Here is an 11634-nt window from a genome sequence, read left to right on the forward strand (position 1 = left end):
GGCCAGCCCGTATGCCATCACAGAGGATCTTTTCATTCACCGGGCTGTGAATGAGAGGTCAGCTTCTGTGCTCTTTGCTGATGGCATCGCGGAGAGGGCAGGGTGAGCTTGTAACATCTTCCTGAACAGCGGTTCCCAAGAGGCTGGAGACTCAGCACCTGGGGAAGGCAGCAGCCTGTTGTGCTCTGGGGCAGACGCATGAGGCACACGGTCAACCAGCTTTGTGTTGGGAAGGGTGGAGACGGTGTGATGGTGAGCCATGCTTCTGCAGAATCAGGATGACGGTAGCGAAGGGAGGGAGCAGAGTCATGATGGTGGGAGAAGCCAGAATCTCCTCCATGAACTTCTCTTCCCACACCACCCACCCACCTCTCCAGGTGATTATGAAGGCCGTGGCTCCCCACCTCACTCCTTCAGGCAGCACGGTGGTCCCATGCCAGGGGGAGCTGGCTGTGTGCTCAGCTATCACGCCTGCTGTCAGCCTCTGTACACGTCTGTGGAACTGAATGGCCTTTTCTCCTTTGTCTGTGAAAACTCTTGGCCTGTGGAGAAGATTCTTTACCCTGGAGAGGAGACCTAGCAGTGGGCATATTTGAAGAGTGGAAATGGCCAGTTCTGTGAATAAACACTGATTGTGCCCTGGCTGTGGAGGGAGGTGACAGATAAGGACAAGACAACCCTTGAATATAAGACTCAGTGTCTGGGACAGGTAGGGCCCTAACCAACTGCGAGTGAGAAAGGCCGTGGTGAGTGATCAAACAGAGGTACCTAATATTCCAGAAAACGGGAGGGAGGTGAACTCTGAGAAAAGGTAAGGAGTTTCCCAGGGGACACTCATGGTAAAGAACCCGCCTGCCAAGGAGACATAAGAGTTCAAGGTTTGATCCCTGGGTCGGGAAGATCCCCTGGAGGAGGGCATGGCAACCCATTCCAGTATTCTTGCCTGCAGAACCCCATGGGCTACAGTCCATAGGGTCGCAAAAGAATTGGATGTGAATAAAGCACTTAACATTCTCGAAAGGAGGTGGCAGAGGGCATAAACATTCTTGGGGGGGGGGGTTGGAGGGTGTCTCCCGCCAATACTCCCCTCCCTCTATAACTTTGTGGGGAAGGTGCCAGGCAGAACTTGGAGGGATGAGATGAGTTCAGATTGTGGTTTGGAACCTAGAGCTGTTAAATGGAAATTAAAGGAGATTACAGAGATTCAAAAGAAGGAGAGTTTGTGTTTTTAGCTTTTCATTATGGGAGATTTTCAAAACTTCCATGGAAGTGTTAAGAATGGCTGAGTGAATTCCATTTATCTATTACCCAGCTTCAAAGTATTTTAAAGCAAACTTCAGACTCACTTAACTCATAAATTTTCCAGCAGGAATCTCTTATAAGGCGTTTCTTTTTACCATGACCACTGCACCATGATTGCACCTGACAAAATAAAAAATAATTACTTATCACCATCTGTGTGCACAAGCCGGACTGACACGCCCCCGCTCTTCTCGAGGGTCTTCTGCTATACTCAGTATGTTCAAATCAGGATCCAAACACAGTCCACACATGGCAGTTGGATATAATGTCTCTCAAGTCTCTTGTCTTCAGTACTAGAGGGAGAGCTTTTGAAGCTTTTCTTGGGAATGAAAAAGTTGCTCAGAAAACTGAACGTCCCAGAGAGAAGATGAAAAGGAAGAGTGCGTGCATGCTGAGACCTGACTCAGAAAAGTAAGGCCTGGTCAGGCAAAAAAAGGGGCATTCTACCTCTTTCCATTGGGATGCTCAGTAGGGGGACAAACTGCAGGCACACAGCCTCGCTGAAGCTCCCCCAACTCAGCCATAGGGAGGCACTCAGGCCTCCTTTCCTTGGTAAACAGAGAGGTAAGGCCAGCAGGGCTCCAGCCAACAAAACAGTCAGCAAAAGGAAGAGGTGGAGATGCCACCTACAGAGGAAGGAGCCACCTACAGAGGGAGAGGAAGGAGCAAGGCCCAGAGTGATAGTCCTGGACAAACCAAGAAAGTGGGTGCTCAGGTGTCCATGGTTTTCAGTGGAGGATGGGGCTGGAGGAGTGACTCAGATGGAGGTTTGAAAAGTTGCAATCTGTCTGCAGTTTCTAGAGGAGGCTGGAAAACCAGGATTCTGGTCTTTATGCCTGGAAGGATGGCTGCTGCTTCATCTCCCTGCTCTGTGGATGTTGGTGCTGGCCTAGCTCTCCACAACAGACATTGTTTTAAACTGGAGGATAATTGCTTTACAATGTTGTGTTGACTTCTGCTGTATAACAATGTGAATCAGCCATAAGTATACATATATCTCCTCCCTCTTGAGCCTCCCTCCCACCCCATCCCTATTCCCACTCCTCTAAGTCATCAGAGAGCACCAGATTGAGCTCCCTGTGTTATACAGCAACTTCCCATTAGCTATCTATATTACACATGGTAATGTATATGGTTGGAGGAGGTTGGTTTTATGTGCTTAGTCGTGTCCGACTCTTTGTGATCCCATGGACTGTAGCCCGCCAGGCTCCTATGTCTATGGGATTTCCCAGGCAAGAATACTAGAGTGGGTTGCCATTTCCTATTCCAGGTAATGTATATATTTCAAATTATATTCTCTCAGTTTATTTCACCCTGTTCTTGCCCCCACCATCCATGTCCACAAGACCGTTTTCTACATCTGCGTCTCTATTACTGCCCTGCCAATAGGTTCATCAGTACCATTTTTCTAGATTTCATATACATGCATTAATATAAAATATTTGTTTTTCTCCTTCTGACTTATTTCACTCTGTAAAACGGCTCCCTGAAGGACTTTTTCAGAGACATTTGTGTCCACATAAACCAAACCTGACTTTAGCCACAGAGTTCTGTCTTCTTTTCTCCCTTCTCAACATTTTTCTGTGACACTAAACACACTCCTAGGAGCCTGGTCAAACCTGCCCACACTGGTGTCACTGAAGGACCACAAGGCTGAAAGGCTTTGTTTGCAGAAAGGGGAGGGTCAGGAGAAGTGGAACAAATTCCATCTCCCCTCACACCCTCAATTTAATCCAAAGTGTTGGTGTCACATTCTTTCTGGAACTTATGTCACTGCAGAATTTACATCTCTCTGACTTCAAGACCTAGAGACAGTGTCGGCGTTTGGTGAGCCTCTTAGCAACCGACAAGGCCCATTGATTGGGAAAGGCCAGCCTCACAGGTTTATGTACTCTTCCTTGGAGTTCATGCTGTTTTGTGTAGAACACAGACAGTGTCCTTGAAGTGACTGCATCACCTCCCAGAAGCAACCTGTGGGAATGGTCCCATGTGATATTGCAGTTGGGCATCTCTGCTTAGTGGCTGACACTGCTGGACCAGTTGGAAGGTGGGATTCTCACTAACGGGATTCCCCTGGCCTGCATGTCGACCTTCCAACCATGGGGTTTAGCTAACTCTCTCCTGGCAAGGGAGCCAATCAGTAAGTAGACAAGAAGAGGTCCCTTTGGTCCCAGAGTCCACTAATTCTAGCTCATCAAACTCTCCAAGTGCAAGAGTGTTCCCTGCTAGGATTAGACTGGAAGATGAATAGCAGACATTTGTGAAGTTGGAGGTAGAAATGTTCTGTGGGTGGTAGGATTCCAATGACCTTAGGAAGGAGATACTAGTTGCTGGGAGGTACAGAGCAGGGGGATTAACAACAACTGAATAAATACAGAATCAAAGGTCAGGTAGCGACAGGTCCTATGAAGAACTAGGGCAGAGGCACAGTGAGTTGCATAGGGCAACCAATGTGCTATTTTATACAGGGTGACCCTGAGGAGGTGACACTGGAGCACACACCTGAATGAAATGACAAAGTATATACAGTAAGATCCTGAGACCTTGGGTTCCTGGACTAGCAAGCAAACCCGTGCAATGAAAGCCACAGGGATAGGAAGGAGATGGGGAGAAAATCAGATGAGAGAAGGACCCAGATGATACAGGCCTTGGGGTTCTTGGTGAGCTTGTTGGGTTCTTTTGAGAGTGCCTGGAAGCTGCTGGAAGGCTTTGATGCCAGGAAAAGGCAGGGTCAGAACAGACCAGTTGCCCTCTGCCCTCTTTCACGGCTCTCTTGCAGGGAGGACCTAAACCCAGGGCTGGGTTCGCGAGGGGGGAGAGACAGTTAAGGAGAGTTGAGGGAGCAGGACGTGAGCTGATGGTGCCCTCAGCGCCCCCCTCCTTTTCTCTTCTCTCTCCTCTCTGCCTCCCTCCTCTCCCTCCTCTCTTCCTTCCTGTATTCTTTGGACCAAACCACTGTGTCCCAGTTTGGGAGGGTGAATAGCTTCTGGCTCTCTCGTCTCCCCTCTGTGTCAAGGTGGCATGAACTCTCCTCCGTGCTCCCTGACCTCCCCAGGACTCTGTGTCTCACCTCACTGGCCCCCCAGGCAGAGCTGTGGGGAGTCAGGGTGTCGTGACACCCTTCCACAGTCTCACAGCTAGGTGGACCCAGGTGCCTGGGCCTCTTACTGGCGGGAATGAGTAGGTCCCAGGTCCTGGGACTCTGTTCTGGTTTGATTCTGCTGCAGCTCAGGCAAACAGTTCACCCATACAGTACTTCCGCACCCACTGTCTTAAGCTCTGGGTCAGGAGTGGGTGGTGAGGAAACACTGACAGAGACATGAAGAAAATCATTCCTGTTATTGGCCACTAGTGGGAGATGACTGTACTGCGGAGCTGACCAAGAGAGGTGCTGTGTATGATAAAGGAGCACACGTGTTTGGGTCATATTGGGAGAGACGTTGTTTCTTGGGAGTTATCTTGGAAGAGGTCATAATTGAATTGGGCTTTGAAACACACAGAGGCCTTCCTGGAGGAGGGACATTGGGTGAATGTGGAAAGAGCCTCCTGCCAGAAGATGTCAGGTCCAGAGCAGCGTGCACCAGCCACAGGCACCGGCTTCTATGGACATCTGGTGCCATGATGACAAATAAACAGGCGTGGAGGTGTGCTCACAGTGTGGTTAGGAGACAAGACCAGCATCAGGAATCCATGAACGGCCTCACTTACTGAGGTCACTGAGGTGCAAAAGGTGGCACTGCTTTGAGGAGGCTGTCAGAGCAGAGAGAAAAAATAGAACTGGATGGGACCTTATGGACGAACCTGGGCAGTTCATTTTCTTGAGGTCACGGAGTCCTTTAAGAATCAATCGAAGCTATTGACTCTTCTCAGAGGAAAAATATGTCTGTACCTATACACTAAGTTTTTAAAAATTGAGATATAATTCACATACTATAAAATTCACTACTTGAAAGTATACAATTCAGTGCTTGTTAGTGTTTTCACAAGGTTATACAACCATCATCACTATCTAATTCCAGGACATTTTCATCATCCTAGAAAGAAACTTTATAACCTTTCATAGTCATTCTCCATTCTCCCCTCTCTCCAGCCTAGCAACTACTAATCTACTTTCTGTCTCTGTGGATTTGCCTATTCTGGATATCTGGGGCATTTTACGTGATTCAGTTCAGTTCAGTTGCTCAGTCATGTCTGACTCTTTGTGACCCCATGGATTGCAGCACACCAGGCTTGTTTATGTGATTAGAATCATACAATATGTGGCCTTCTGTGTCTGGCATCTTTCACTTACTATATTGTTTTCAAGGTTTATTCATGTTGTAGTATGTATTAGTACTTTATTCTTTTCATGAATGGATTTTCCATTTAATTCTTCCATTGTATGGATAGAGTGGGCTTCCAGGGTGGCTCAATGGCAGAGAACCTGCCTGCCAATGCAGGAGACGTATGTTTAATTCCTAGGTTGGGAGTATCCCCTGGAGAAGGGAATGGCAACCCACTCCAGTATTCTTGCCCGGAAAATCCCTTAGACAGAGGAGGCTGGCAGGCTATAGTCCATGGGATCACTAAAGAATCAGACACAACTCAGTGACTATAACAACAACATGGGTAGACCGCATTTTTTTTTTGTCCACGCATCAGTTAATGCACATTTAGGTTTTTTCCACTTTTTGTCTGTTATAAATGATGCTGCTATGAACATCCATGTACAAGTTTATGCACTAAAATCTGCAGATCATTTCAGGAGGTTCATAGAACCCCTGAAACTCATCTCTTGAATTCTTGATTTAGGAAAACCTTGTTTATGAAGAGGCAGGAATTCACGAGGAAATGAGCTCCTTACATTGGAGTCCATTAAATATGCACACTTTTTAATATCATTTGACTCTAGTACTCTTGCCTGGAAAATCCCATGGATGGAGGAGCCCGGCAGGCTACAATCCATGGGGTCGCAAAAAGTAGGGCATGACTGAGCAACTTTACTTTCTTTCTTTCTTATATCAAAATAAAGCTATTTTTAAAATAAAATAATTTTTTAAAAAGATGGAATGGAGAAGACAGGAAGGCTATCAATAATTTATTACTGTTTATTGAGCAAGTCTAAGCTAAGCATTTCACATCCCACAGTCATTTAATCCTAAATAACCCTGTGACACAATGTTATTCATTATCCCCATATTACAGATGAGAAAATTGAGACTCAGAGAAGCCACGCCAGGTTTCTTGGAGAAATCAGAGCTTAAGCTGAGCCTTGACTGCCAGGCAGTGAAAGGAACTACACATCCCATCTCCTCTTGATCCCCATCAGAGCCCCTATTTCCTTCCATTTATTTTTAAATGGAGTACTAATGCCCCATCTACTAGCAAGGCATCCATTTTGCTAAGCCCAGAACTGACCCAGTGCATGGTGGGTATCCTGGACTGCCGTACGATGACCCTTTCCCAGAGGGACCCCCTGCCTCCTGCTCTTTCCCTTTGCGGGGGGAGGCAAGCCGCCAGTCCAGCCAGTGTGCCCATCTGGCTGTGGTAATAATAGCTCAGGGGTGCCCTGGGCATCTTCAGAACAGCTGGGATTCATCTGGAGCCCTTGCCCTTCATGTGAGGTCCTTCTGTGTGTCGTGTCCAGCAGGCAGGTCCCAGGGTCAGGCTGAGGGTGGCATGTGGTCAGGGGTTTAGCTGCTGTCCGAAGCCCAGTGTCAGCCACCATGCTCTCTGCTTTGTCTCCCAGCCAGTGGACAGCCAGCAAGCCCTGATGCGCAGGGAGTCTGTGGTCAATCTGGAGAACTTCAAGAAGCAGTATGTCCGCAGGCGGTGGAAGGTGGGTCAGAGCTAGGGGTGGGCACGGGGGGCTGAGGTGGGTTCCTGGTTCCTTCCAGACCCCTCCAGGGTCTCTGTGCATATTCTCACCTGGAAATTCCCCTCTGCTCCCTCCCTCAGCTCTCCTTCAGCATTGTCTCCTTGTGTAACCACCTCACCCGATCCCTGATGAAGAAGGTGCACCCGAGGCCGAACGAGGACCTGGTGGGTAAACACAGTGCTCTCTGAGGGTGTAGCCTTGATCTGGGAGGGAATGTGGGGAGCTGGTGGGGCTTAACTGCTTCCAGCAGGCTCTGCACTGTGTGATCAGCAGAGGCTGTGTTCACGGGCGACCGCTGGGGTGGTGCTGGAAGAAGGGTGCTCCAAGGGGGGATGCATGAGCCTCTGGAGGATCTCAAATCCTTTCCTAATGGGCTTTTGGAGGGACTGCTGCTGCCACTCCACAGCCTTGGCTTCCCCGGAGGACCTGTAGCCTGTTAGGGGCTGCGGGAACTTAGGGGCTGCGGGAATTCTGGACAATGAAACTACCATGGGCAGGCAATCCAAAGTCAGTTCCTGATAATCCAGATATCTGCTTTAGAATGAGAGCTTTACATTCATTTGCCAATTTTTCCACTTCTGCTTTGCTTTAGATTACCAATAATAATAATATAATAATATTTAGATGATATATTTGATTACCTTGTTGCAACTTTATGTACATTTAAAATGGGAGACTTATAATGTCAAGAGCATGGCCTCTGGAGCCAGACTGCCAGGATTCAAATCTGCCACTTACTAGCTGTGTGACCTTCAGGAAATGACTTAACCTCTCTGTGCTAAATGAAATCATTTGTAAAAAGGGGTTAGCAGTAGTTCTTACCTCACAGGGCAGTCATGAGGATTAAATGATGACATATTCTTAGAGTCTGGCATTTTAAGTGCTCAATACTTATTAGCAGCTATTATTGTTTAAAATCCTCTTGTAGACTCTCAAATGCAGTGCTGGTGCTACCAAGTGCAGTGTTAGTTTTGTGGCTGGTCAAGGGTCCCTGACAGACCCTCCTCACAGCTTTCCGAGCGTGGTGACGGCCTCTCGAATGGCACAGGTCAGGAGAGAAGGTGACACCCTACTCAGAAGAGGCCGTAAGGCAGCAGCCTGAGGTGAATGGCCTGTCAGCCCTGGGCAGCCTCGGGGCACACAGCACTTAGGTTACATCCCAGGTCTTGGCACTGCCCCTGTGTGCTCCCCACCAGCCCGAGCTCTTCTTGAGCTTGGGAAACTGGAGGACTTGTGGCTTAGGGACCCCTAAACTGTGGGCTTTGGCCAAGCTGTGTTCCTTCTCTGGCCACCTTCCTCACCTGCTGTAAAAGGGGACTGGAACAGCTTCAACTGCATGCAACAGATTGTGATAAATTCTCTTTTCATTTTTATTCTGTTACAAATATTTTCTAATTTTTCATGTTCGATACAACCATCATTTAAAAGTGGACATTTAATTTCCAAATACACAGAGTTCTTCACGTTAAAAAAGAAGTGGGAAGGGGGACTGGACTTGCTCCCTCTGAGAATCCCTGTTAACCACAAGCAGATTGTCACCCAGCTTACTTTTTTATTGTTTGACTCTGACTCATGCTAAAACGTTGCAATTCAGCAGAGCTTGAGTTATTTTTATTGTTATAGCCAGGCTAGGTCCAGGATGTATTTGGCTAAAGTTGATCTCGACCTTGAATTTTGAGCTGGTTCAGGCCAAGGGAAGGAGAGGGGGCCCTGAGTAGGCACATGGCTGACAGCAGGCACACCCTTCAGGCTGAGTTGGGCCTGATACAATGCTGGCCATTAGGAAAGAGGAACAGAGAGTAATTGAAAAGAATGTAAAATTCTTTCCTAATTTTTGTCTATGTGTGAACATTTAAAATAGTTCTCTTTTTACTCAAACACACAGCACCTGATATCAACCCAATGGCTCACGCTCTAAGTAGAAAAGAAATGGGTCCCAGACATCTATTATACAGCTTTTCCAAAGACATTTTCCTTAAAAAAAAAAAAAAGAAAGAAAAAGAAAAATAGGTATATCCTTTTGTTTAGGAAGCATTAAAATTTAAAATCTGAGGACTTCTCTGGGAGTCGGGTGGTTAAGACTCCATGCTTCCACTGCAGGGGGCATGGGTTCGACCCCCAGTCAGGGAACTAAGTTCACGCATGTCACAAGTTGTGGCCAAAAAATAGGAAAAAAAATAGAAAAAGAAAAGCTTTAAAAAAATAAAAATAAATAAAACTGTACATCTAACAACAGATTTTTCTATGATTTGCATAAGTCTTTCTCAATTAATACTTCTTTCAATAGTTTAAATTATTTAAGTAGATGCATGTGGAATGAATGAAAAAGACATGGTGACTTCCAGGATGGCTGCCTCTGCTCTGGCTTAGCTATGTAGGAGCTGATAGAATCTGCTTTATTCTTTTTCCCTTTCATAAAAACGAAGCACAGAAGCCATTGTCCTGGAAAGACTACATGGCAGGACTGGCTAAAGGTGCAGCCTAAGCCAGTCAAAGCAGAGGGGGTGAGGTGGCACCCCCTCTGCTTGGGGAGGTCAGAGCTTGGGGAGGTCCTGCTAGCCCCCCTTCATTCTCTCTAGGCTGAGGTCAGGAGACCCATCAGCCCACTAACCAACTAGCCAAGTGGTCTTAATTATGTGGCAGCCACAAAGGACACCAGATATAATTTTCATGATTATCATTTGGCCTCTTCTGGTGCCTGACTTCCCCTAGAGGCTCTGCCTGCTTTCCTTCCTCCTGGAAAGGAGACCTCCAGGCAGTTGGTCTGGCCCTGCTTCAGGGCCCTCCCCATCCCTATCTCTTCCACCCCTGGTCTCTGGACAGAGCAACAGGCTTCCCCTCCACGTCCACCTCCCTTGTTTACAGGCTCCTGACTCAGGTGCATCGGCCCAGGTTGCCTAGCATGACCCGATTTTTGGCATCTTCTGACCTTCTTGCTCTGGGTCTCTCTCTTTATTTCTTTTTTTCCCAGAGGAATTGTGAGAGTGACACAGAGGAGGACATCACCAAAAGAAAAGCCCTCTACTCCCGGAGGAGGAGCAGTACCTCCTAACTGACCAGGCTCTAGGTGGCCACCAGGGAAGCCCAGGCCTAGCAAGGCTGCTTTCTCTGCAGACTCTTGGGACCCCGCTTGGCACCAGCGCCCAGCATTCTGCAACCCTGAGCACTTTTCAAGAGAGATGGGCATGCAGGATTCAGAAGGATTTGCGGGGGATCCAGGAGACCCTGGGAGCTGTGGCTATCTCCTATGAAGGAGACTCCAACATTCCCAAAGCCCTTAATTCTCCATAAAATGGGCTTTCACCTGTCTGCCCACCTCAGAACCTGGAATGGAATGTGGCCCTAAGAAAATGATGTAGACAACCATCATCACCATCATCATGAGTGAAGGTCAGATTTGGGCAGCTTTCCTTACAGGATGAGGGAGTTCAGAACCAGCTTGGTCAAAAATGATACCAGGAAGACAGACACCTCACCCGTGAGCAGAAATATATAGTGAATGTTGGGATGTGAGGGACCAATCCTGTGACCTCCCAGAACCCACACGGAGTCAGCGTGTCATGCCTGCCAACTTATCAAACCTCCTAAAGCAGCCCACTGCCAGCCCACTGTGTTGTCATTTTTTTCACTTTTATTAAACTTCTTGTTTAGCTGATGCTCAGCTTCTTTTGGGGCTATCTGCCTCTGATTTTCTTTAGCTTGGGTGCCTATGACTCTGGGGATCACCCAGGGTTGGGGTGCTGAGTGGATAGCACCTCAGAAGGTCATATTGAACTGCCTGTTCTGGACTGCAGGGTGCCTGCCTTCTACATCTTTCCCTAAAGGTGTGCAGCCCAAGAAAACCAGCCTGGATGCCAGCATAGAATGCCTGTGTTCCCTCTGTCACGGGGACCATCACCTCTGCTGGTACCACAGAATATTTGGAGATAGATATTCAAAGAAGTAGTTAAGGAAAATGAGGTCATTGAGGTGGCCCCAGATCCAATATGACTGACGTCCTTATAAGAGGAGAGATCAGAGGAAGAATGTATGAAGAGACAGTGAGAAGGTGGCCATCTACAAGCTGAGGGGAGAGGCCTCCGGAGAACCAACCCTGCCAAGACCTCGATCTCAGACTTCTGGCCTCTGGAACTGTGAGGAAGTCAATTTCTGTTGTTTAAGCCACCCAGACTGTGCTGCTTTGTGAAGGCAGCTCTAGAGAACTAATACACATGCCCAGTGATGGCCAAGAAAGGGGCAGGGGGCTTTCGGAGGATATGATTGGAGAAGGTCAAAGAAGGACCTACAGGGAGAAAGGAGAGGAGAAGGAGATGGATTACCTGGACCCTTGAGTGAATATAGCTGAGAACCTTAACCACATAGGAGTTTGGGCCCCGCTTTCTAGGCCAAAAGAATGGTGGTGCTGACCAGAAACCCAAACCGGAAGTAAAAGGGGTCAAGGTGAGGCACCAAGACTGAGAAAGTACATGGGAAGA

The 11634-nt window shown here is 47.8% G+C and overlaps 1 protein-coding gene across 7 annotated transcripts in view; it reads left to right on the plus strand.

Moving 5' to 3' along the window:
* Nucleotides 1–10814, plus strand: part of DAPK2 (death associated protein kinase 2) — a 135848-nt gene extending 125034 nt beyond the window's left edge. For all 7 annotated transcript variants that reach the window (XR_014058850.1, XR_014058849.1, XM_081507441.1 and 4 more), the window contains 3 exons: nt 7031–7120; nt 7240–7323; nt 10131–10814. Coding sequence is in view for 5 of the 7 variants with exons in the window: in XM_081507441.1 (XP_081363567.1) it covers nt 7031–7120; nt 7240–7323; nt 10131–10211 (255 nt within the window). In the remaining 2 variants the exon portion in view is untranslated. The remainder of the gene's footprint in view (nt 1–7030; nt 7121–7239; nt 7324–10130) is intronic.
* Nucleotides 10815–11634: the final 820 nt, after the last annotated feature.

Source organism: Giraffa tippelskirchi, chromosome 7 (assembly GCF_054371585.1).
Source record: "Giraffa tippelskirchi isolate mGirTip1 chromosome 7, T2T-mGirTip1v1.2.pri, whole genome shotgun sequence".
NCBI classification, from domain to species: Eukaryota; Metazoa; Chordata; class Mammalia; order Artiodactyla; family Giraffidae; genus Giraffa; species Giraffa tippelskirchi.